This window comes from Schistocerca cancellata, chromosome 1 (assembly GCF_023864275.1).
Source record: "Schistocerca cancellata isolate TAMUIC-IGC-003103 chromosome 1, iqSchCanc2.1, whole genome shotgun sequence".
In the NCBI taxonomy this organism is placed as follows: Eukaryota; Metazoa; Arthropoda; class Insecta; order Orthoptera; family Acrididae; genus Schistocerca; species Schistocerca cancellata.
This window is the reverse complement of record NC_064626.1, coordinates 417,890,265-417,917,600: the sequence shown is the minus strand read 5'-3', so window position 1 is coordinate 417,917,600 and position 27,336 is coordinate 417,890,265. Positions and strand designations below refer to the sequence as shown.

Here is a 27,336-nt window from a genome sequence, read left to right as displayed (position 1 = left end):
CCGGTAGTATACGTCGGACCCGCGTGTCGCCACTGTCAGTGATTGCAGACCGAGCGCCGCCACACGGCAGGCCTAGAGAGACGTCCTAGCACTCGACCCAGTTGTACAGCCGACTTTGCTAGCGAAGCTACACTGACAAATACGCTCTCATTTGCCGAGACGATAGTTAGCATAGCCTAAAGCTACGTCATTTGCTACGACCTAGCAAGGCGTCTTTCACATTTGTCTTTTATCTATGGATGCCTGTACCGTCAGACCGATGTTAACCAATTATGAATTAAAGTTAAGTATTCCAGAAGCTATGTACTATTTTTGGCTACTATAATTCCTTGTCATTTTCCAGACCTCACGCCAGCCTGCGTGAGCTTAAACGCGTGCCTTTCGGCTACCCATCCTAGTGGATTGGCTGTCGGGTCAGTCCACTACATCTTGCATTATGAGTTAGCTTCCTGAAGTGAAATACTAAAGAGTAGCTGCTTGCCTCGGGAAGACCGATCTATGGCGGCCAGCAGTAGGTTGAAACCAAAGAGATAAAGAACTGAAACTGCGCTGTGTGAGCGCACTATATTTGCCACGATTTATTGCATACAAAAGCATCAGCACAGATATCTGTTCAGACAGGTTGTTGAGTGTGGACAGGCTTTAGCGACTCATCGAACCCCCTACTCAAACTTCCAGCTTGCACACATCTCGTAACTGCACAAATTTCTGGTACACATGCAACGATCTTTCTCACAGATCTGATTTGTGCACAGGCGTTTGGGCCGGCATTGAGATAGAGCATTAGGGAAAGATAGTGATTCTGTTTTCAAAGGTTAAACCTCAGCATTTGCCTTCAGCGATTCAGAGAAATCGCAGAAATATCGATGGCCGGAATCTGGACCCAAATGCGAGTTTGATGTGTTAACAGCTACAGCACTTCACATTTTAATGTATAATAAGAAGAGACGGTGAGATTTTTCTGCATTTCATAGTTTTTTTTTCTCAGGAACCACATGAAAAGATCTTCGTCCTTATAATATGAGCCAGCACTGGGAGTGTGTTTTCGGAAATGAAATCTATTATCCTGTACTGATCTATCTATCGTTAGGCCACAAACAATATTTTGTTCATCATGCAGTTTTAAATAAAGTCCGTCATTTGGAACTACACTTTAAGTCACCGATTTTATCGCCAACTGTTATTATTTTTTATTATCTTCATCTTTGTAAAACAAATTCTGTAGGCTGAAGAGCGGCGTAATAAGCTGCTGCCAGCCCGCCCCCCTATAGGGGGAATCGAAATTCAATACAGGAAAAAAAAAAAAAATTGGAACTACACAATCGCTGACAACATTTTGTATTCAAGAAACTTCGTTGAAAATCGATATTCCCATTCATCGATGTATGGAAGGAGTACTCGAAGAATTCACATGTTGAAAACGGATACGCAGCCTAAATGGAAGTTGTAAACAAACTGTTATTGAAATACGCAACTTGCAGAACTCCAGTTATAACACTTATACGGAACCAGTAAGTTGGCTTCTATCAGTAACATTTTTTTCCAACGTTACACTCTGTTGATAGGAGTGTAGTTTACAAACAATTAACGCAAATTCGGTAATTGAGTGTTTGGCTCTGCGTTGCGAAACCTTCGTGAATTTCTTCCCCAAGCAGATCATTATCCACATAATAAGTTATTGTTTAGTTATTAACAATAACAGTCATTCTATTCCTGTAATAAATGGCGTGCTACATTTGCTTGCCTAGCGGCAAATTCAGTTTTCCGCTGTAAGTTTAGTAATGGTAATAATAAAAAAAAAACCTCTTACTTAATGTAACGAAAGCATCTGTTAACTTGAATTAGTTACCCATTCATTATAGAATGCGGAAATACATAATGCATGAATTTGGTTGTATGAACCAGTAACATTGTAATAGGCCTAATTGTTTTCAGTGAGGGCTTTGCAGATAAACATTAACATACAGGGGTATTGTTAAATAGGCATACAGATTTTTTTTCAGCGGTGTAATAATTAGCTGAATGACATACGTTCAACTGTTGTGAAGTATACCGTTCTTGACGTTGCGGGTGGGTGTGAACACAGAAAATGAAAACGTTGAAAGTTCGGAACCCCGCCCCTGTCACACTTATAATACGGCCAAGTGTTATGCATTGATGCAAGTGTTTGATTCACTTAAGTTTTCTTAATAAACGTAACAGCGACTGACTCGACATTTCATTTATATTGTAGATCATTCATCTCATTTTATTGACTTCGTAATATGGTTGTGATGAGGTTATAATGTCAAGTAATTAGAGAGAACCCTAGTTATATATCATAAACATGAAATTCCATAACAGATTTGAAAATAAATGTAGCTTGTGTAAGATATTACCAGTTATTTATGAAAAGTGTATTGTCCCTATGAAGTGAAACGAAAATAGCCCAATTTTTGCTGGGAAAGGTCCCTCTGTGTTCTGAAAACATAACATTTTTGTAGTGGATCCATTTGCAGCATTTGGTCTGAAAGTTCATTTTCACCTTTATTTCCAATCTCTAAACTTAATTTAGCATCCATGCATACGCACAGTAAGGAATGAAATGGGTTTGGAACATTGAAATTATTTGCTTGATGTCATTCATTAGGAAAACTATACAGACAACACCATTCAGCCCAATGCTTTTAACCAGCAAAATTTAATAGGCTAAAGCAGTACCATTGATGATATCTAACCAGTTGACAGTAAGAGAGAAACAACATAGTATTTAAATATGCTGGCATTTAAGGCTTCATATTGTGAGATGCATAAACAAATGACTGGATCTAGGTGTTAGGCCTAACTCTGACATGAAAACTAGCTAATAAATCTGAAACCTTTTCTGAGACTGGGAGCCTGTTGCCAGTTATCGCACCAGTATAGTACTCAGCTGTGACTAGATTACTGTTGACACAGTGTCTCATGTAAATTGGGCTTAAGAAGCAGATTTATCACTAGAATTTTGTAGATTTTTTTGTTGTAGAACTTAGATATATGTAGTATTATTTCTTAGACTAAAATCTGATGCAATAGTGCTGATCTTTGTACAGATGTCATAATTGTCATCTTCGCCAGAATGCACATCCAAAACTTACTGTACGACATCTCTCCCCTTCGCCCCCTCCTCTTTCACGTCCGTAACACAAAAGCCTTACTCATTCTGCAAGATGAATTTTGAATGAGTTACCCAACAGGTATTCCCAGTCTTCCCCCATTAAGCTCATCTGTATTTATTACTGTCACATTTTCCAAAAGCTATTTAGTGTTGTACCATGTTTTATGAGTTGATGCTGTTGTGCCCTCAAAATTAAATTATTTCATCCCATATGAACTATTTTTGTTGCTTTGGTTGTGTTATCAAAGATGGAATCTGAACTTCCCAAAAATGAATTATGGACTTACATGCAAGTGTGTAGAAGCGTAAGGCCTTACTGTTGAACTGTGTGTTTTCAAAACTCACTCAGTCCAATTTATTTAATAAATAATTTCTAGAATGACCTACATATTTGACATAAAGCAAACTCCTGATTATCCAGTTTAATGCAGACCCATGCAGCATGGCTAACCAAAAACACAGGTAATCCAAAATCTTTGATTTCCTTACTAGTGGACGTCTTGGATTTGTTTGGTTGACTCTGTTGCTTCTTGCATGTTGTCTTCGTAACGTCTCTCTCTATCGTCCGCCATTGTTTTGTGTCCGTGCTTTCCGTTCTTTTATTTGTTCACTGGTTGTTCTTGTGGATACATGAGTGGTCAGGACCCCGAGCTCTCTTTCCTTTCCAGGCTGCATACCTTTCCTTACCACATCCCTCCCTGTCCCCGATCCTTCCCAACCCCTTCCCCTTCTCCCTCTCTTTGGGAGTATGTTTTACACCTACGTCCGGAGATGGACACTTGTGAACAAATGAAGTGGTTTCTCTCCTTTTCTCTCTACCATGTACAGTATCTGTCCTTACTTTGTCCTCTTTTTCTTGATTCTTCTCTTTACCCTTCTTCTCCACTGCAGCATTTGAGAATTCTTTTCTTCTTTCTTATTCTTTGTTCCTGCCTTTTTCTTTCTTTCCTCCCCATGTGTGTCTGAAGGTTGACCCACATAGCCGGTCGCGGGGTAATGCTGCCCTGGTTAGACAGGTAGGATAGGTATGTACCCCCTGGTAAAGGCCAGGCCCAGGGAGATGTGATTACTTGAGCTGGTACCTTCCGAACATGCCAATTGGTCCCTCCGTCTGTTTCTCAGAGACGCTGGTAATCATGGGGGATACTTTCGCAAGGTTCTATCTACTTCTACAACTGCCCAAAAGAGAAAGCTAGATGAGTCTCAGCCACGGACAATTCTTTCATCAGTGCCAAAGTTCTTATTTGTTTCTCGGTCTGACGAAGGTCAAGACTTCTCAACAGTCAACCCTTTCATTATTCAGAAAGGTGTTGACGCAATTACAGGTCCTGTAAAGTATTGTTCCCAGTTGTAAAATGGCACCTTGTTGTTGGTGTTGTAACAGCGACCAGAACGGTCGCGGTGTGGCCGAGAAAGTGCAGGGGACCAACAGAGAGAAGCCTGCAAACAAATAAACGAACAGAAGGGACGGACACAAAACAATGACGAATGATGGATAGAGACCTTACGAAGACAACACGCAAGAAGCAACGGAGTGACAGTCAACCAAACGAATCCAATACGTCCACTAGTAATGAAAACAAAGAACGGTAAACAAGCTGTCTGTTGTTGAGGCGATGTGTCAAGACTCGAGCAACGATTAGACTTGCTGGCTGAGTGAGAGGCAGGCGCTTAAATACTCTATCAGGGGTGCCGCTATTGGCCGCTGGAACCACGTGTTCCACTGTGGCGCCCTCACACTAATTGCAGGCCAGGAGGCGCGCGCTGCCACAGTTTACGGTGCGATGGTGCAGAGACCTTAGGGGTCTTCGACATCCATGAGGTCTGGCGGGGATTCAAATTCCACGGCGCTTGGTACCAGAGTTGGAAACAGACAGTGCCCTCCAGGCACACAAATTGCTTTGAACTACACTGTTACACACCTTCCCTGTCTGGGAGGAAGCATGCCATACTTCATACTCATCGCACTGGGTGGTTTATACAAGTTCACTCGACGGATTGCCAAATGTGGACATTCAAAATTACCTGTCTGATCAGGGAGTAACGGCTGTACATTGAGTAATGAAAAGGGTTGAAAAGGAATTGGTACCGACTTGCACTCTCTTCTTGACGTTTGACAGAGTTCAACTTCCATCAAACATTAATCGGGATATAATTTCAGTTTGCCCTTACATCCCCAACCCTACGTGTTGCTATCGGTGTCAGAAGTTTAATCACACCAACCAGTCATGTTCCAGTACGGCCAAATGCATTACCTGTGGCTGGGATGCCCGTGAGGGTGATTGTCTGCCTCCATCCCCTTGTTGCATCAACAGTATGGGCGACCACTCTTCTTTCTCTAGAGATTGTCCTATTTTTAAAGATTAACAAATTATTCTTAAAGATTAACAAATTATTCAGTAAGTCTGAGTAAAGGAAGAGGTGTCTACCTTTGCTGCTTGTAAGTTATTTGCCAGTAGAAAGCCCACTGTGTTCCCAGCGGATAAATTTATCTTTGTCCTCGCCTCTCCTCGACCTAAGGAGGTAGCCACACAGACTTGGGATCTCACCTTTAGCACCACAGTGGTCAGATCGGCCAGCCCAAAGATCAACCATTCAACCTCTCTAATATCACCTGCTCAACCTTCATATATCTAGGGCCCCAAAATCAGACACCCGGACTTCCAAGAAAGAGCCTTCTCATGAAGATTTTTTGCGTACCCAGACCTCACAACCATCAACTCCTCCATCTCAATGCCCTGCTTCCAAGAAGACTCATAAGGAAAAAAGTTCCTCCCCTTCTCCACCTTGGCATCTCTCTTCTACAGCGCCACCCAGCAGTAGCTGCCGTCGGCCATATTCTGTGTCGCTGAGACACACCGCTGGCAGCAGATCAACCATCCGATCACCGGCGGCAGGAACTGCCCCTGAACAACCTATGGATCAGGCTTCTGCCTCTTATGCTCCTACTCCCCTGTCAGCTTTTGTCTTCAGGAAGCAAAGCTACCTCATCATGATCATTTCCAATCAGTCCGGTTTGATCTCCTCTCTGCTGCTGGCGTTCCACACACGGGGGACTTATGATTCTACTCCATGATAATCTCAATTATCATCCAATCCACTTACACAGTTCCTTCGAAGCTGTCACTGTACATCTTTCCCTTTCTGGATTCACCTTCGCTCTTTGTACCATATACACTCCTGGAAATGGAAAAAGAGCACATTGACACCGGTGTGTCAGACCCACCATACTTGCTCCGGACACTGCGAGAGGGCTGTACAAGCAATGATCACACACACGGCACAGCGGACACACCAGGAACCGCGGTGTTGGCCGTTGAATGGCGCTAGCTGCGCAGCATTTGTGCACCGCCGCCGTCAGTGTCAGCCAGTTTGCCGTGGCATACGGAGCTCCATCGCAGTCTTTAACACTGGTAGCATGCCGCGACAGCGTGGACGTGAACCGTATGTGCAGTTGACGGACTTTGAGCGAGGGCGTATAGTGGGCATGCGGGAGGCTGGGTGGACGTACCGCCGAATTGCTCAACACGTGGGGCGTGAGGTCTCCACAGTACATCAATGTTGTCGCCAGTGGTCGGCGGAAGGTGCACGTGCCCGTCGACCTGGGACCGGACCGCAGCGACGCACGGATGCACGCCAAGACCGTAGGATCCTACGCAGTGCCGTAGGGGACCGCACCGCCACTTCCCAGCAAATTAGGGACACTGTTGCTCCTGGGGTATCGGCGAGGACCATTCGCAACCGTCTCCATGAAGCTGTGCTACGGTCCCGCACACCGTTAGGTCATCTTCCGCTCACGCCCCAACATCGTGCAGCCCGCCTCCAGTGGTGTCGCGACAGGCGTGAATGGAGGGACGAATGGAGACGTGTCGTCTTCAGCGATGAAAGTCGCTTCTGCCTTGGTGCCAATGATGGTCGTATGCCTGTTTGGCGCCGTGCAGGTGAGCGCCACAATCAGGACTGCATACGACCGAGGCACACAGGGCCAACACTCGGCATCATGGTGTGGGGAGCGATCTCCTACACTGGCCGTACACCACTGGTGATCGTCGAGGGGACACTGAATAGTGCACGGTACATCCAAACCGTCATCGAACCCATCGTTCTACCATTCCTAGACCGGCAAGGGAACTTGCTGTTCCAACAGGACAATGCACGTCCGCATGTATCCCGTGCCACCCAATGTGCTCTAGAAGGTGTAAGTCAACTACCCTGGCCAGCAAGATCTCCGGATCTGTCCCCCATTGAGCATGTTTGGGACTGGATGAAGCGTCGTCTCACGCGGTCTGCACGTCCAGCACGAACGCTGGTCCAACTGAGGCGCCAGGTGGAAATGGCATGGCAAGCCGTTCCACAGGACTACATCCAGCATCTCTACGATCGTCTCCATGGGAGAATAGCAGCCTGCATTGCTGCGAAAGGTGGATATACACTGTACTAGTGCCGACATTGTGCATGCTCTGTTGCCTGTGTCTATGTGCCTGTGGTTCTGTCAGTGTGATCATGTGATGTATCTGACCCCAGGAATGTGTCAGTAAAGTTTCCCCTTCCTGGGACAATGAATTCACGGTGTTCTTATTTCAATTTCCAGGAGTGTACATTCCATTGCCCACACCAATGGCAAGAGCCGATCTTCTTCATCTTCTTGGTAAGCTCCCACCCCCTATTTGCTGGTTGGAGACTTCAACACCACCACCATCTGCTTTGGGGATCTCCGCGTCCTTGTGCGAGGGGCTCCCTATTGATTGATCTTTTCCACCCAGCAGATCTTGTTTGCCTCAACACTGGGGAACCTACGTTTTTTCGGCCTCAGTGTCAACCTATTTTCATTTGGACCTTTTGGTCGGTACTGTTCAGTTAGCTCGGAGCTTCCAATGGCCCACTCTTGCTGATACTCACTCGAGTGACCATTTTCCGTGTGTCCTTCGATCACAGCCACAACTGCCATCTATGCACCCAAGACGCTGGAAATTTTCCCTAGCTAATTGGACACTTTTCTTCTCTCTAACAATATTTGATGACTGTCAATTTCCTAGCATTGTCAATCACATCACTCATGTTACAGAAGTTACCTCGTACATCCCCTTTGGCCCAATGCCCCCCCAGTTCCTTGGTGGAACGAGGCGTGCTGTGACGCAATACATGAGTGGAGACATGCTCTTTGCATTTCCTGCCATCATCCTACGTTGGCCAGTTGTATCTGCTATAAGCAGTTACATGTGCCATGCCGTTGCATCATAACACAATAGCAAGAAGGCAAGCTGGGATTTCTCTACCAGCTCCTTTAACACCTTCACTCCCTCCTCTGTAGTTTGGAGTCTAATTCAACAGTTAACCAGCACGTCTAGTTTTTCCATGATCTCTGGGCTAACTGTCTTGCAAGATACCTTAGTGAGCCCATTTGAAATTTCTAACTCATTGGGTCTGTACTTTGCTGAGATTTCGAGCTCTTCTAATTGCCCATCATCCTTTCTCGTGAAGAAAGGAATTGTGCCCTCTTGCTTTCTCCTCTCAAAATCACAAAAGCTTTAATACCGTTTTTTCTATGTGGGAACTCTGACACGCACTCTCTTCGTCTCACTCTTGTGCCCAAGGACCAGATGGCATCCACGTCCAAATGTTGCTGCATTTATCATCCCCTAGTATGAGTTACTTCCTTCGCCTTTATAATCGAATTTGGACCGACAGTGTCTTTCCCAGAAGATGGCGGGAAGCTATCGTCATTCCTGTTCCGAAAGCTGGAAAGGGCAAACATCACGCCTCTAGCTATCACCCTATCTCTCTCACAAGTAGTGTATGTAAGGTTTTGGAGCATATGGTAAATGGATGCTTAGGCTCGTGGCTGGAGTCCCGAAACCTTTTAACAAATGCCCCATGCGGTTTCTGAAAGCATCGATCCGCAGTTGACCATCTTGTTGCTCTCTCAACTTATATCATGAACAATATTTTCTAAGGAAACGGCAGCTATATTTTTTGATCTGGAGAGGGCATACAGTACCTGTTGGAGGACAGGCATCCTCCGCACACTGTTCTCTTGGGGCTTTTGAGGTCGGCTACCCCTTTTCATCCGTGAATTTATGACAGAGCCCACATTTAAGGTGTGGGGTGAACGCTACTCTATCCTGTACTTTCCCCCAAGACAACAGGATGCCCCAGGGCTCCGTGCTAAGTGTTGCACTGTTTGCAATCGCCATAAATTCAATTATGGATTGTCTCCTTCCTGATGTTTTGAACTCCCTCTTTGTCGACGATTTTACAATCTTCTACAGCTCTCAACGGGCCATCATTCTTGAAAGGCATCTTCAAGGATGTCTCGATCACCTCCTCTTATTGAACATCGAAAGAGGCTTCCTATTTTCTCCCAGTAAAACCATCTGTGTAAATTTTTGGCATCGTACGGTATTTAGTCTGCCTTCCCTGCATCTGGCCCCCATTGACCTTCCATTTGTGGACGTCACCAAATCCTTGAGGATTTTGTTTCACAGACAACTCTGCTGGTCTTCCCATGTTTTGTATCTTTCGACTCGCTGTCTGCGATCCCTCAACACCCTCCGTGTTCTGAGCAGTACCTTCTGGGGAGTGGACCGAGTGATCCTCCTCCTGCACAGCCATCTATTCTTCAGCATCTAGATACTGTCGACCACCATGGATTGCGTTTAGCGTCTGGAGCTTTTAACACTAGCCTCGTGGAGAGCCTTTACGCTGAGACTGCTGAACCTCCGCTGTCCGATCAGCAAGCTGTTCTTCTGAGTCGTTACACTAGTCGCCTGTCTTCCATGCCTGCTCATCTGACCCATACCCTTTTTTGCGATGCCTCCTTGGATTTAGGGTATGCAGGCAGCCCTTCCTCTCAATTACCGCCGGGAATCCGCTTCCATCAACAGCTACTGTTGTTTCACAAGGATAGTAATAGTTTCTCGTTGGGCATTTGCTGCTCTATGCGCACAGATGGAGAATGCCACATTTATTTACACTGACTGCTCCAAGACCACCTTTGGTGTCGGGGGTGCCTATCTTATTGAACACCTCTATTAGATTTTGGGCTTCCTAACCAGTGTTCAGTTTTCACTGCGGATCTTTATGCTGTTCTCCAGGCTGTCCAATACGTCAGTCACCATCGGCGGATACAGTCTATTGTATGCTCATTTGCTCAGCTCTCTTCCCAACCTTAAAGCTCTTTATCCCATCCACCCTCTGGTCCACCACATTCAGGACTGCCTCCACATGCTCCACTTGGGGGCATCTCTGTGGCATTCCTCTGGATCCCAGGGTATGTTGGTATATGCGGAAATACGGCAGCTGATGTAGTGACAAAAGCTGTGGTCTCTCTTCCTCAGCCCACTGTTCGCTTGGTTCCCTTTTCCGATATACAGTGCTTTTATGTCATTATGTTGCTCTTCTATGGCACACACATTGGTTTGCGCTTCAGGATAATAAATTGCGTGACATAAAACCTCTTCCCTGTGCTTGGACCTCTTCCTCATGGCCTCATTGTTGGAGGAGGCAATTTTAACTAGACTCCCGATCATTTAAGTGGTGATCCTCCCTCACTTTGTCCCCATAGCTCGCATTCGTGGACGGAGACACCTTTTACTTCAGTGTCCCTATTTTAACCCACTACGCGGCAATTTACAGTTGTCGCCTGATACGTCTTTCCTTTCAGCAGATGATGCGTGCTCAGCCGATTGTGTTCTTGAGTTTATAAGTGTTAGTGAGATGACATCGGTCATTTGAAGCTCTTTTCGGGGAAAACATCCCCCCTTCGGTACCACGTTTTTAAGATTTCCTTCCGTTTTTAGTTCCCCTCCTTGAATTTCGCTCCCATTGCTGTTGATTTAAATTCCTGTTTTTTCTCTTCATTAAAGCTATAAAATGAGCACTTACGATCATAGCTGTTTTGCGTCCTAAAATCATAATCCACAAAAAATCCAGAATATACATTTTTTTCTGAAAGCCAGTATGTTTGAAACATGCTACATGCCGCATTTGAAAGCCCACTGCAAATTATAGTCCCACAAGACAACTTTCTTGTCTCGGCAATTTTATCACAAATATACATAAAGATGATTTTGAATTGGGACTCCTTAATGTCGACCATCTGACAGATCACAAAGGCATATGGGTAAAACTAACAATTAATGAAACAATGGGAGATTATGAACCAACCCGGTATGTCAGGTTATTAAATGATAAAAGCATAAATAGCTTCAGGGATAAGCTGAAGGCACTAAACTGGAATAATATAATATATGCTTCCAACAATGTTGAGGAGGCTTGTAGCAGGTTTGTTAGTACTCTATCTGAAATTTTCAATACCTCCTGTCCAATGGTTACCAAACGAAACAAAACTATGGCAAGAAAGCATGGTCGAACTACTCCACATAGGTGGTTCACACCATATTTACAGAAGCTAAGATTAATGGTTTTGATATACTATGATAAGTTAAAAAATGGTAGTGTTGACAAAGCAACGTATGTTGGCCTCGAGAGACACTGATGATGATGATAAAGTCCCATACTTCTTTACAGAGCGTAGGGGAACGACGCTGGAGACCCGCACCGCCTTACTAGGCAAGGTCCTAGTGGAGGTGGTTTGCCATTGCCTTCCTCCGACCAAAGAGACACTATAGATCAAAAATCAGATTAGCAAATTGTAGAGCAAATGATAACTTCATCAAAAACTCCAGTTATAAGTGTAAGGCTGCGTGGAGGGTCATTAAAGCAGAATTAGGTACAGGTAGTCATAGTGTAAAAGTTACAACTGATGTTAATGTCACCCCAGATGAATTTAGCCTCTTTTTTATCAATGCAGCAAACCCTAATCCCTCAACTCCTCATAAGAAGAGTTCAAAATCAAATTCACAATCTACTTATATAAACCAGTTTTTACAAAACTTTGCTGATACTGTGCCAACCTGTAATTGGGGACATGTGGAAATAAGTGATGTAATTAAATCAGTGGCAAAATTGAGTGACTCCAGATCAGAAGATATTTGTGGCCTCTCAAATTTTGTGATTAAAAAAATAATCGACTTGAGATCATGCCCTCTCTGCACACTCGTAAACTGGATATTTGGCAGTGGTATTTTTCCAGAATGTCTAAAGAAGACAGTAGTAATTCCATTACACAAAAAGGGTGATAAATCCTGCACTAATAATTATCATCCAATTTCTCTGGTACCTATTTTTTTCAAAAATAATCGAATATTCAAGAAACAATATACTAAGTCTCAATATGGTTTTAGGGCCCAGTTAACAACAATTAATGCTGTTGAAAATGTTTTTTCTATTGTGCAATCTTCTTTTGAATCCAAATTATCTGCTGCAGCCACACTAATGGACTTAAGCAAAGCATTTGATTCTGTAAACCACACAATACTGCTGGAAAAACTATGGTGTTATGGCATCAGGGATCTGGACCTCTCCCTCATTAAATCATATCTCAGTAACAGAAAGCAAACTGTAAGCTAAAACGGTCAAAAGTCACAGTTACTGAATGTCACTAGAGGTGTTTCCCCAAGGATCAGTGCTTGGGCCATTACTGTTTATAATATTTATAAATGTCCTTCCATGCAATATGCCATGCAAATCTGTGCTTTACGCGGATGATACAACTTTCATCAATTCAGGGAAGGACATAAATAAACTGAAGGAGCAAGGTAAAGATTTTCTCAGATTATCCAGTATATGTTTGAAGCCAGTGAGTTAGCTATTAACTATGAAAAGACTGTAAATATATCCTTCAGCTTATCCAATGCTGCTATTGAGTACACTTCTACCAAACTTCTTGGCATATACTTAGGTACGAAATTAACCTGGCAGAGTCACATAGACAACATATCTCGAAAGCTTTCGCTGTGTTTCTGAAAGCCTGCTGATTAATTCCTATTATGCATTCTTTTATTGCCATATTAGCTATGGTATTCTTCTATGGGGTAATTCTCCATGGTCCAGGAAAATTTTTATTTGGCAGAAGAAAGCCATCAGGAGCATCTCTGGGATTACCAAAAATAACATATCATGTAGGTCATACTTCAAAGAATTACAGATAATGACAGTCCCTTCTCTTTTTATATATAGCTGCCTTTTCTACATAAAAGAATACTTTAACAGTTACAACCTTAGGCAGTCCGTTCATAATCATAACACTCGTCAAACATTTAAGATAGACATACCAACAACTCGACTCAAGAAAACACAATACAGTTACGAATACATGGGAATAAGGCTTTTCAACACATTACCCGTGCAGACACAGTGTGCCTCTCTTAATACATTTAAAAGTAAGACTAAAAAATGGCTGAAAGACAAAGCTTTTTACAGTGTTAAAGAATTTGAAAACTCTTCAAAAATAGACCCGACTTACGAAACAACTTGCAACTCTGTTTGTACCTCGTCCTAAGCTTTTTTTGTCTCTGTAGTTCCACATTTAACTGTTAAACGTGTGGAGAAATCCTTATGTATGAAATGTATTCTTTTATTATGCACATTCTTTAAAATGCACACTTTAGTTATGTGGGTTATCTTTATGTATCAAATGTATTCCTTTATTATGTATGTTCCTTTAAAATGTATACTTTAGCTTTGTGTGATACCTCACAATAGTTATATTTCTTAATATGTAAATTGTACATTACTCATGATGACATCGATTGCATGTAAATGCTTAAAGATGGATAAATAAATAAACTGATAACCTATGTAGGAGTAACTGAAACGTCCGAAGACTACCGGCCATCAACTCTGACCTGAAATTTTATCAAGATAGTGGACACTACCATTTCGCCCCCCAGGGGGTCCACAACTCTTTTGTGGATACGTGCGTAGCGAGCACGGGACCCCGAGCTAATGTGGCCCACCTTCCTTTTCCGCATCCTTCCCTCTCCCCCATCTTCGCCTCCCCTCCCCTCGCCTCTGGCTCTTTCCTTCTCTTTCTCCCCCTCTGGGAGTATGGTTTGTGCCTACGTCCGGAGACGGACGCTCGTAAATGTACCGCATTCTTCGCCTTCTCTGCTTGTATGTCTTCATCCTTCCTTTGTCCTTCTCTTTTCCTTACCTCTTCTCTTTACCCTTTTCTCCGCTGCGGCGTTTGAGACCTCTCCTCTTTCCTTTCCCTTTCTTTGTTTTTCCCTCTCTCTTTCTTCCTCCCTGTGCGTGTCTGAAGGCCGACCCACGCATTTTTGTGCGTAGCCGGTGACGGGGTAACGCGTAATTCCCCACCCCAGGTAGACAGGTAGGACACGTACGTACCCCCTGGTAACGGCCAGGCCCAGGGAGGGGTGATTACCCGAGCTGCTACCTTCCGAAAGTGCCAATTGGTCCCTCCGTCCGTTTGTCGGGAGGTGTGAACAATCACCTAAGGCGGGAGTGCCCTCAGAGAGGGCTCCCACAAGGGAGGAGCGCGCCATCGGAGACGCCGGTAATCATGGGGGATTCTTCCGCAATGGTTTCCTCACCTTCCACTATGTCTGCTCACAAGCGTAAGTTCACTGAGTCTCAGCCACAGACAGTTCTTCCATCATTGCCACAGTTCCTTGTTGTTTCTCGGTCTGACAAAGGTCACGACTTCTTCACGGTCTTCAGGTCCTGTAAAGTCTTGTTCCAGATTACGGAATGGCACCCTGTTGTTAGAGACAGTCAGTGCCCTCCAGCACAAAAATTGCTGCGTACTTCTTTGCTCCACACCTTCCCCGTCCGGGTTGAAGCGCACCGCACTTTAATTTCCTCGCGTGGAGTCATTTATACACGCTCCCTCGATGGATTGTCTGACGAAGAAATTCAGCACTACCTGTCTGACCAGGGCGTAACGGCTGTTCATAGAGTTATGAAAAGGGTTGACACGAACATCATTCCAACCCGCACTGTCTTCTTGACATTTGACAAAGTTCAACTCCCATCCAAAATCAAAGCAGGCTATGAGATAATTTCCGTTCGCCCTTACGTCCCAAACCCTACGCGTTGCTATCGGTGTCAGCGGTTCAATCACACCAGCCAGTCTTGTTCCAATCCAGCCAAATGTGTTACGTGTGGCAAGGATGCCCATGAGGGTGCTTGCCCACCTCCATCCCCTCGCTGCATCAACTGTATGGGTGACCACGCTGCTTCCTCTCGAGATTGCCCCGTTTTTAAGGACAAAAAGCTCATCCAGGAAATCAGAGTGAAGGAAAAGGTGTCTACCTTTGCTGCTCGAAAATTATTCGCCAGTCGACAGCCCACCGTGCCTCAGACAGGAAAATACAGCACTGTCCTTGCTTCTCCTCGGCCAACAAAGGAGGCGGCCACGCAGACTTGCGACCTCACCTTTAGTGCCACGGTCGTCAGATCAGCCAGCGCAAAGATCGCCCATTCAACCTCACCACTTTCGCCTGCCCACTCTCTGGCTCACCCTTCGTCGGGTTCTGCTAAATCTCGAGCCCAAAAGTCAGACACCAAGACTTCCAAAAAAGAGCATACTCGTGAAGATTTTTTACGTACCCCAACTTCACAACCATCGGTTCCTCCTTCATCTAAACATCATACTTCCAAGAAGGCTACAAAGAAACCCAGTTCATCTCCTTCTCCGCCAAGGCGTGTCCCATCTACAGCACCACCTGGCGGAAATCGCCCTCGGCCGTCTTCTGTGTCGCCGAAGCGCACTGCTGGCGGCCGATCGCTGGTGGCGGGAGCTGCTCCTGAACAACCTATGGATCAGGATCTTCTGCCTTCGGCTGAATGCCATTCCATACTGTCGGTCGCAAGCTCTGAGCAGTCGTTGAGTTGACAGCAACCTTGGTCACATTCCTCCATTTTCTGTTCACCCTGTGTACATTATCCACTGGAATATCCGCGGCATTCGAGCCAATCGGGATGAATTGTCGATTCTCTTACGATCCTACTCGCTAGTCATCTTCTGTCTTCAGGAAACAAAGCTGCGTCCCCATGACCACTTTGTTCTCCCTCATTTTCAGTCCGTCCGATATGATCTCCCCTCTGTTGACGGCACTCCAGCCCATGGAGGACTCATGATTCTTCTCCATGATACTCTCCATTATCACCCAATCCACTTAAACACTTCCTTCCAAGCTGTCGCCGTCCGTCTTTTCCTTTCTGGATACATGTTCTCTCTTTGCACTGTATACATTCCATCGTCCACACCAATGGCACGAGCTGATCTCCTTCATCTTCTTGGTCAGCTTCCACCCCCGTATTTGCTGGTTGGGGACTTCAATGCCCACCACCCACTTTGGGGATCTCCACATCCTTGTCCACATGGCTCACTCTTGCTAGAAGTCTTCCACCAAGCGGATCTAGTTTGCCTCAACACTGGGGTCCCTACATTTTTGTCTGCCTCCACGACAAATTTCTCTCATTTGGACCTTGCGGTCGGTACTGTTCCGCTAGCTCGGCGCTTCGAATAGTTCGCCCTTGATGATACACACTCGAGTGACCACTTTCCATGTGTCCTTAGACTGCAGCCTCAACTGCCCTATATGCGCCCGAGACGCTGGAAGTTTGCCCAGGCCGACTGGACACTTTTCGTCTCTAGCGACATTCGATGACCGTCACTTTCCCAGCGTCGACGATGAGGTCACACATATTACCGACGTTCTTCTTACAGCTGTGGAACGTTCAATACCACGCACCTCCGAATTGCCCCGGCACCCCCCAGTTCCTTGGTGGAACGAGGCATGCCGTGACGCAATACGTGAGCGGCAACGTGCTCTCCGCGTTTTCCGCCACCATCCTACTTTGGCCAACTGTATCCGCTATAAGCAGTTCCGAGCGCGATGCCGTCGTGTCATCCGCGATAGCAAGAAGGCAAGCTGGAAATTCTTTATTAGCTCATTTAACACCTTCACTCCCTGCTCGGAAGTTTGGAGTCGGCTTCGACGGTTCTCAGGCGCGCCTAGTTTCTCCCCAGTCTCTGGGCTCACTGTCGCGCATGATACATTAGTGAACCCCGTCGCAATTTCTAACTCATTGGGTCAGCACTTTGCTGAGATTTCGAGCTCTTCAAACTACCCGCCAGCGTTTCTCCCAAAGAAACGTGCAGCGGAAGTGCGACCTCTTGCTTTCTCCTCTCAAAATCGCGAAAGCTACAATATTGTTTTCTCCATGCGGGAACTCCAACATGCACTCTCTTCTTCTCGCTCCTCCGCCCCAGGACCGGATGGTATCCACGTCCAAATGTTGCTGCATTTATCAACCCACAGTCTGCGTTACCTCCTTCGCCTTTATAATCGAATTTGGACCGACAGTACTTTTCCCAGACTATGGCGGGAAGCTATCGTCGTTCCTGTTCCGAAACCTGGAAAGGACAAACATCTCCCCTCTAGCTATCGCCCCATTTCTCTCACGAGTAGTGTCTGTAAGGTTTTGGAGCGTATGGTGAATTACCGTTTAGCTTGGTGGCTGGAATCCCGCAGTCTTTTAACACCTGCCCAATGCGGATTCCGAAAGCATCGTTCTGCAGTTGACCATCTTGTTGCTCTCTCCACTTATATCATGAATAATTTTCTCCGGAAACGCCAAACAGTAGCAATATTTTTTGATCTGGAGAGAGCATATGATACCTGTTGGAGGACAGGTATCCTCCGCACACTGTTCTCTTGGGGCTTTCGAGGTCGGCTGCCTCTTTTTCTTCGCGAATTTATGGCAGAGCGCACATTTAGGGTGCGGGTGAACACTACTCTCTCCCGTACTTTCTCCCAAGAAAACGGGGTACCCCAGGGCTCCGTGCTGAGTGTTGTACTGTTTGCCATTGCCATCAATCCAATTATGGATTGTCTCCTTCCTGATGTCTCGGGCTCCCCCTTTGTGGATGATTTTGCGATCTACTACAGCTCTCAACGGACCAGCCTTCTTGAACGACGTCTTCAAGGATGTCTCGATCGCCTCCACTCTTGGAGCATCGACACTGGCTTCCGTTTTTCTCCCAGTAAGACCGTTTGTGTTAATTTTTGGTGACGTAAGGAGTTTCTTCCGCCCTCCTTACATCTAGGTCCTGTCAACCTTCCATTTTCAGACGTCGCTAAATTCTTGGGTCTTATGTTTGACAGAAAACTGTGGTCCTCCCACGTTTCCTATCTTTCGGCTTGCTGTCTGCGATCCCTCAACACCCTCCGTGTCCTGAATGGTACCTCCTGGGGAGCGGACCGAGTGGTCCTTCTCCGCCTCTATCGCGCCTTAGTGCGCTCGAAATTGGACTATGGAAGCTTAGTTTACTCCTCTGCTCGGCCGTCTATTCTTCGGCGTCTCAACTCTATCCACCACCGTGGATTATGTTTAGTGTCTGGAGCTTTTTACACCAGCCCTGTGGAAAGCCTTTATGCTGAGACTGCTGAACCTCCGCTGTCCAATCGGCGAGCAGTCCTTCTGAGTCGTTATGCTAGCCATCTGTCTTCCATGCCTGCTAATCCAGCCCATGACATTTTTTTCGACGCCTCCTTTGATGTAGGGTATGCAGGCCGCCCCTCCTCCCTACTACCACCAGGAGTCCGCTTCCGTCAACTGCTCCATTCTCTTTCCTTCCGCTTTCCTAAAACCTTCTTGACAACTTGGGGTACAGCACCGCCTTGGCTCCGTCCCCGGATCTGCCTGCTCCGAGACCTTTGTCGATTTCCCAAGGATGGTACCCCTTCACTTGTTTATCGTCGGGCATTTGCTGCTCTATGTGCACAAATGACGGACGCCACATTTATTTACACCGACGGCTCGAAAACATTGTTAGGTGTAGGTAGTGCCTATATTGTTGGCGACACCCCAAATCACTTTCGGCTTCCCGACCAGTGTTCGGTTTATACTGCGGAGCTTTACGCTGTTCTCCAGGCTGTCCACTACATCCGCCGCCATCGGCGAATACACTACGTTATCTGCTCAGATTCTCTCAGCTCTCTCCTCAGTCTCCAAGCTCTTTACCCTGTGCACCCTCTGGTCCACCGGATTCAGGACTGTCTGCGCTTGCTCCACCTGGGGGGCGTCTTGGTGGCGTTCCTCTGGCTCCCGGGACACGTTGGTATGTGCGGAAATGAGGCGGCCGATATTGCAGCCAAGGCTGCAGTGTCTCTTCTTCGGCCAGCTATTCAATCGATTCCCTTCGCCGATCTACGGAGCGTTTTATGTCGTCGTGTTGTTCATTTATGGCACGCGCATTGGTTGACACTTCCCCAAAATAAATTGCGGGACGTGAAAACTCTTCCTTGTGCTTGGACCTCTTCCTCCCGAATGAGTCGTCGGGAGGAGGTAATTTTAACTAGACTCCGGATAGGGCACTGTCTTTTTAGCCATCGACATCTTTTAAGCGGCGAGCCTCCCCCACTCTGTCCCCACTGCTCTCAGCTGTGGACGGTAAGACACCTTTTAATTGAGTGCCCCTATTTTAATCCGTTACGCGCCCGTTTACAGCTGTCGCCTGATATATCGTCCATTTTAGCAGATGACACGCGCTCGGCCAATCGCGTTCTAGAGTTCATTAGTGCCAGTGAAATGACGTCAGTCATTTGAGGCTTTTTTTGGGGACAACCTACCCCTTTCTGTAGTGGATTTTTAAGCCTTCCTTCTGCTTTTAGTTTCTCCAATTTTATGACTTTCGTTGCCATTGCTGCTGGTTTCCATTTTCGGTTTTTTACTGCTTCCTAAGTCACAGACCGGGCGCTAATGACCATAGCAGTTTTGTGCCAAAGAAAAAAAAAAAAAAAAAGCAACACCATTTCGGCCTTATACAATTGGAGTACCATGATGTCACACATTCAAGTTGGGACCAGTCAAGTACAATCCCATTATGCAAAATATAACAAAATAATTCAATTCTGGCCCAAGCTTCCAGAGTTGATGGTTTGTGTGTGTAAGGTGTGCTTACTTGTGTAAATGAATGGTGTGTGTGTGTGTGTGTGTGTGTGTGTGTGTGTGTGTGTGTGTGTGTGGTTTTTTTTCTTTTCTTTTTTTTTTTTTCTTTTTTTTTCCTGACAAAGGCTGAGGCCAAAAGCTAAAATGTGTCTTTTAATTGTACCTCTTTGTAACTTATTGTATTGTTGTTATGGTAATTAGCAATTTCTCTTTTCCTATAGTGCCAAAATAATTAAAAGAAATACATGAAGGTAACAGCTGTGGGAGTAGGGGGGTTTGTGCAGAGAGAAAGAAATGAAGGACATACCTGATATAAAATACATACCCAAACAGATACTTGTTCAAAAATCTAGTAAGCCGCCATTACACGAAATCCACAAAATTGGTATCAGAAATTTCATTAGAGCCACACGACTCAAAGAAAGGTCACAACACCATTAAAAAGCATCTCACTCCTAAAGCTGACATGGAAAGCTTCCCTTGATAAAGTCCACGAGATCATAAACAATAATTTGCTCCAAAAGCTGGTATCAAAACTTCACTTTACTTATATCTATAATAAATTCAGTGATACCAAGAAACAACAACTTGCTCCCAAAAAAATGGTACTGAAACCTTCACCTATGGAAGTAGAATAAACTCCACATTATGTATAGACCAAAACCTGCTACACTAACTATTGTCGAAAACCTCACTTAACCAAAACAGCTAGACCGAAGTTAAAGATACCAAAAAACTTGTCGATCAAACCTAATAGAAACCTAACTTGATTGAAATAGTGAGGCCAATTAAACTTCCACATGCTTAAACAAAACTCAGTCGTGCACACACTTGCAATACTAACAATAAATGGAAAAAGAATGCAAAAACATACTTAAGAAAATTGGATGACACACACAACCCTACAGGCGCAAAGAACAAATACACATCAGTTAACACACACATACACAAACAAATAAGTAATTAAAAGGCTAGAATGTTCCATTTAATGAATTATTTTTTTTCCATTGTATATGTAGTGCATTTACAATTCATATTTTTTCTAGGGTATGACAGCATTTCCACTTGGATTCCACTAGCGCATTGTTGTGTATGTAAACGTTGTAAAAGTGATCTTTGTACTTTTCTTCTGTGGTTTGTCTGTGTGTTACCTTGCTGCTCTTTACTCTGATGCAACCATTTTGAATCCTGGTGGTAAAATAAATTATTGCCGTTACTTGATCAACAAGGGCAGGGTTAGCAGACTGACACAGTATTCTGGGTTAAATTCCAAACCTCCTCAGTGTCTCATAGAATGTAGCTGTAAAACAGGATAGTTACTTGTCTGTTGGATAGAATTGTTACATACAGTGACTACTTTGAGTAATAGCTGTATGTGAGCACCAAAGTTCTCCTCCTTCCTTCCGTCACCACCTTAAGTTTTTGAGGAAGGCAAATTTCAATTTTTGTTCATGATGCGGTGCTGCCTTACTACAGAATATGTGTAGTAATATAAGTTGCAGAAAAAACTTATTTGTTGTCTCTTGGGAGGGGTGGGGGGTAGATGTTGAGAGATTGAAGATAAGTGAACAATAGTAGTGGATCGATCTGTTGCTGCTAACACACATTCCCAGAAGACATTCAGCCCAGTGGGTGTGAGAGAGAATCGACAAAAGTGACAAGTTGTATAACTTTGGATCATCATTCACTTGTTTCAGGTTGGTACCAACCTGAACCCATCAGAGAATGCATTGTACATTGGCATTGTTGTCATAATTCTGCGTTGTCAACTCTGCATCTCACCTGCGTTCATACACGAAAGCAGACAACATACTAAAGGTTGTTAATAAAATGATGAGCTTATTTTCTGATCTTTGTGTAGTTTTACAATTACTCAAAATTACACAAACCATCAACAATACTAATTCAGCAAATTACGACAAATACAGGAACAGTTTAAATTTGATTATTGGAATGCCTTGTTTGCCTTTTCACAGGACCATTTGATGACTTTAACCTATCTCAATAGAGGAGGGAAAAGGTAAAAGTTTTTGATTGTCGGTAAACATCAGAGACCTGGTCATCTTAAATTTAAGAGCAAATATCAGATTTCTAACCCCTCAAAAAAAAAAAAAAAAAGTCAGCAAACAATCTATTCAGTTTCAAAAAATTGTAGTGGCGTTCTACACAGTTGCATTGGCTACAAGCGAAAAGTAAATTATAATATTGCTGTATAATTAGGCATACTTCTAAATTGCTAGGAAACTTTTCCCATGCTGTATTTTATTGAAACGGCACATTGGAGGCAAAACACTGTAGTATACTTATTCTTGTAGTTCAGTCAATTGATTCATCACTTATTTGACTGTTTTAGGAGTAAAACGGCAGCAGCTATATACACCAAAAATGGTGATGGAGGACTGACGTATGCTGGTTCAGGGGAATTGAAACCGAAGGATGACTCAATATTTGATGCAATTGGAGCAACTGATGAACTTTCATCCTACATAGGGTAAACTCACTTTTACTTCCCTCCTTCCACTTACTGACACAAAATGAGAAACAGCACTGTTAATATTATAAACCATTGAAGTTTGATGCAATATAGTGAATTAAAAAACTTTTTTGTAGATTGGCTCGAGAATTTGCGATTGATGGCCAGCATTCCTATGTGGACAAACTGAACAGAATTCAGTGTATTCTTGTGGATATCAGCACTGCGATTTCTAAGTGCTCCAGCTCTGAACTCGTCAGGTTGTCTTCCAGACACACCAAAGATCTTGAAGAATGGATTGATGAATACTCTAAACAGTTACCACCTCTTGAGAATTATGTGATACCAGTAAGTAATCTGCAGTAGACTCTACTTCTAACACTTTTAAGATTTATCAAACACACAGGCAGTGCACATGATTTCAATGAGGTAGAAGAGTGCATGAGTAATATTAACATTTCAATACTAATATTCATAATATGAGATTGACAATAAGAATTTTTTCACTTTGAGAACAATATATAACTACTGTTGTCGGGAAGTTAAGACATAAACTAGAAGCTGGCTAAATTATGCCTGCCTGTAGATGTGATACCTTGTCCATGTATGGAAATTTATCATCATTATTATGTAGTAGCTTTATTGATTTAGGGCAAAGAGACATGAACTTTCATTGTGATAACTATTGCTCACAAAGGTCAGGAGAGGTGTGTGTTCAGAGGTACTAGGGTGGACTGGATCAGGGACAGACTGTAGTGGATGACGTAATTATGACTAATGAACATAAAGTAGAGGTGAGAAGATCATGTAACCAGTGAAATAGGTAGTAAATAAAACAAGGAAATACTTTTTGTTTGATACTCACAAACCTTACCTGTTGTTACAAGAAAGTGAAAGACTCACTGTATCAGTCTAATCATATTAATAATTACTAATATGACATCCAGTAGGGCCTTCTTCAAATATATGAAATTGATTACTAATGTTATGTGTGGTTGGAGGTGACCTTCATCCAAAAATCATCTGCCTCTATAGCTCAGTGGTCAGCATGTGTGGCTGCTATGAAGATGACCCAGGTTTGATTCCCAGTACTGTTAGCAAATTTTCTGTGGTCAGAGGACTGGACTGGTGTGCATTCGGCCTCGTGATGCTAGATGAGGAGTTACTTGAGTGAGAAATGTGGTGTACCAAACCCAAACGCATCAAAACGATGACATTAGCAGGCGATCAGTCAGTTCCTTGTTGTCCAGAAACGGGTGTCCAACATTGTCCATGTGTGTGATCCAGTGAGTCATATCCCTCCTTCATTGTGACATGTCATGCTTGTGTACAGCAAACAAGGATTACACTGCTCTCTCCCCAATGCTAGTCAGTGAAATGGCACTTCGATTCTGTGGACCATAAATTCATGGTTTTCTATTGGCATGATGCATGCAACACAAAAATGTCATTGTTTTTAAGGGGGCAGATGTCAAACCTTAACAAAAATATTTTTTAGTATCTGAGTTGGAATGATGAAGTGACTGACAGCTAATAATGTTTACAGCACAAATAGCAACACTGAACTGGAATAAGCTTGGTCACATAGTTCAGATGTGCACTGTGATTCTCCAAACTGAACCCATTATAACATGGAAAAAGAGAGTGATAGATAACAGGTTTTCACTGAAATGCATTTACAGGGTGAACTGACAAAACTGTCTTTCATGCTCCAGTTTTTTAGTTACTGATATTTAGGATGATATAGTATGAGCTGGAGCAATCTATCCAGTCAGAGTAATCAGTATACTCATAGGCTTTTTCCTTCACCCAGACTGATCAGTGAGGCTAAGTAATTCCCACACTCTTACAGAAGCTGCACTAAATGATGAACAGTGGAATTTTTTCCCTGGAAATAATTCAAAAGTTGCATGTTACAGACAGTATTTGTCATATTAAATATTGAAAACACAAGAACAAAATTATTTTCATTTGACTTTTGTAGATTTGCTTCTTATTATATGTAATATAAATTGCTATAAAATACTCTGTAAATTTGAATTATTTAATATAGTACTGCTCACTTTTTAGGGAGGTGGCAAGGCATGTGCATCACTCCATGTAGCAAGAACTATATGCCGCAGAGCAGAACGTTGTGTTGTGCCTCTTGTTAGGAAAGGAGAGCTACATAATGAAGCACAAGTTTATTTAAACAGGTGAGATACTAGTATAATTGCAGATATTTTAATAAATGATTACTAATTCTGTTTTAAATTAGCTTCCTTTCCACAAGGTATTGTTACCTCTAGATTTTACTGTAATGGGTAATATATTCTAGAACTCGAGGTGGCTAAAATAAAAGTGGTCTTTAAGTGTTTTGAACACACTTGACTGAGTAAAGATATATGTCAGGTCATAAACCGTGAAGTTAGATGTCTTGTTGATAAACAATGGTACAGTCCATTCTGACTACCCTGTAGTTATTGTCTCTGAATCCACTACACTAATTAAATATTGAAACTCTGGTGGAAGAACTGATGTTTTAAGATGTGTAATATTCCAATTATAGTTAGCTAGCAGTGTACACTTATTCTTGTTGTTACAGATTGTCTGACTTTTTATTCACAATTTCAAGACTGGCAGCAAAATGTGACAAAAAAGGTGAAAACATCTACATACCACGCCCTGAACCAATTGCAAAAGAGAAAGCTGCACAGCAAAAATAAACGCTTGATACTATTCAGGAGAAATGAGTAAGGCTGAACACTTCCAAAGTCCAATCAAGCAGCATAAGATACTGAAATTCTTGATATTTTTGTTTGCTCTTGAGTTGGCACTTGTTACATTAATCAAAAATAATTGTTTCAAGTTGTTTTATTTGTAACACTTCAAAATATAATTTAGTAAAAGTGTATATACAAATGTGTACATAGGACTGATAAATAAGTTACAAATATTAAATTGTTTTTATAACACTGTCACTCCAGAATTTCTTCACCTTCTGCCACTTCCTTCAGGCTTAATAATTCAAGAAGACCATGGCCCTTGGTGTCAGACCTCACTGTTTCATCAATTTGCCGGTAATGTCCAGGGTCTGTGAGGCATATCTGGAACATACAGCAATGTGTTAACTGCACAGTCTGCTTATTGTTTTATGGGAAATGGCAATCCTTGAAAGTAGTCTCAACAATTTTCATAGCGCACACAGTGCATAAACACTGCAGTGTGAACAAGATGGAAATTGCCTTTCAGGAAAAACAAATGTACATGGAAAATTTGACAAGCAAACAGTGAAAGAGAGGGGGGGGGTCTATTTCTTACAAAATAAAATCTTGCTTCATATTTTAGTAATTCATGTGGCACAGTACTACATCATCTGGAATCTTTGGTTGCAAGGAGTATAGTGACAAAACGCATTTCTCCATAAATGGCTCTGTGTACACTTGCTGTTATTCTATAGCCAAGACACATTCTGGATATTTTTAGTTAAATTTGTATGCTATTTTTATCTGACACTTATCCTATGTAGAATTGATAAACATGTTAAGGTGATGAAGACAAGAAAGCTCATTCAACTGTAAGATCAAAGCATCTATTTGGAGACTGCTGCACAATCTTCCTTAGTCACTTCTGTTTCTACAATTGTGTTCAATATCAAAAGCATATGTAAATGAGGTCTGAAACATTGTCAGTTACTAAATACACACATTACAGCATGGTAACGTACTTGTGGAGTCACTTTGTTGCCAAAGCAGATCAGGGTGATTTGTAATAATCTGTTGTGGACTTGTGTAAGGAAAAGTGAACTGCATTGATTTTCATTGCTTGACCATGCCTACCTACTGCGTGCACATGCCAAACTTCATGCGTTGTGTGTGTGAATTTGTTATTCTCAAAAATAATAATAATAATTATTTATTTACATAACCATATTTGAACAAGTTTCATTAATTTCAATGTACTTTCTAGCAGTATCATGCTGCTTGACAGCAAGTGTACCCATCTGTATTGACTTAAGAGTAAATGTAACAAACCTCAACGATAGTTCAGACTGTATGTAGTATCAATTTTTTAATTATACAAATATTTTAAATTTATTTGCAGTAACTGTGTTGGAAAAAGGTTTTTAGTCCTAGCTGAATGTGGAGTAATCACTAACAAGTAATGCTATAGCAAATGTTTATTTCATTAAAAGTCATTGTATGGCATTTATGCCACAATGTAGGTCATCCTTTGACATATATACACAGTTGTGTTTGGTGATATAGCTGTGCAAGTTGGAGGCAGGTTACCCACTCCATAAACGACAGGTGGTCACATACATTAAGACTCAGCATGCGGAAGATCTTTGCAGCAGGGTAGTCTGTCCTGTGACAGCAGATCGAAGGAACTCCCATACCAGAATTGGCACCAAGAAGCATGATGTCCAGTGATATTTAATGTTTTACTTAAGAAAAACAATCTCGTTATAAATTAATTTGACAAAGAAAATCAAATAAATGGATCACTATGATAGGTATCCTCAGAGAGATCACAAAACTTCACCCTACAGAGGAAAGCTGGAGACAGAATCTGTTTAGTTCTAAACAGGTATCACTCATGATCAAATGGGCTAATTCTTTTCATGTAAGTGAAAGTACATAAATTATAATCTTGTCTCAGGAAATGTTAATTTGATCTTAAAAGAATTGGATGGAATGACAGAAGTGGCGTTGAAGACAGCATTTCATACTTCACGATCATTATACTGATTGTGTTATATTGTCAGACAGAAGTGTTTGTTTCATTTGCACAACTAAATGTGATGGTTTCCCTTTTTTTTGTGAAGCAAATTTTTGGAACATTACAGTTGTAGCTGCAACAGCGGTCCCAAAAACTTGTGGAGAACTACAATGGGGACAATGAGACATTATTAGAAGAAGGT

At 43.1% G+C, this 27,336-nt stretch overlaps 2 protein-coding genes across 2 annotated transcripts in view; one reads left to right on the top strand and one right to left on the bottom strand.

Moving 5' to 3' along the window:
• The first annotated feature begins 1,354 nt into the window (after positions 1-1,354).
• LOC126175888 (corrinoid adenosyltransferase MMAB-like) lies at positions 1,355-25,387 on the top strand. The gene is made up of 5 exons (XM_049922940.1): positions 1,355-1,511; positions 22,314-22,451; positions 22,571-22,781; positions 24,504-24,628; positions 25,018-25,387. Exons 1-5 carry the CDS (start codon positions 1,438-1,440, stop codon positions 25,136-25,138), a joined length of 669 nt encoding a protein of 222 aa, XP_049778897.1. The 5' UTR covers positions 1,355-1,437; the 3' UTR covers positions 25,139-25,387.
• Positions 25,272-27,336, bottom strand: part of LOC126175880 (ribosome maturation protein SBDS) — a 57,993-nt gene continuing 55,928 nt past the window's right edge. Inside the window, exon 5 of the mRNA XM_049922925.1 lies at positions 25,272-25,519. Coding sequence (XP_049778882.1) covers positions 25,391-25,519 — 129 coding nt within the window. The 3' untranslated portion in view covers positions 25,272-25,390. The remainder of the gene's footprint in view (positions 25,520-27,336) is intronic.

Coding starts and splice junctions, on each gene's coding strand:
- LOC126175888 (XM_049922940.1), top strand. CDS start 1,438: ATGGAAGTTGTAAACAAACTGTTATTGAAATACGCAACTTGCAGAACT. Junction 22,782..24,503: donor TTGAGAATTATGTGATACCA/GTAAGTAATCTG, acceptor CTCACTTTTTAG/GGAGGTGGCAAGGCATGTGC. Junction 24,629..25,017: donor GCACAAGTTTATTTAAACAG/GTGAGATACTAG, acceptor TTGTTGTTACAG/ATTGTCTGACTTTTTATTCA.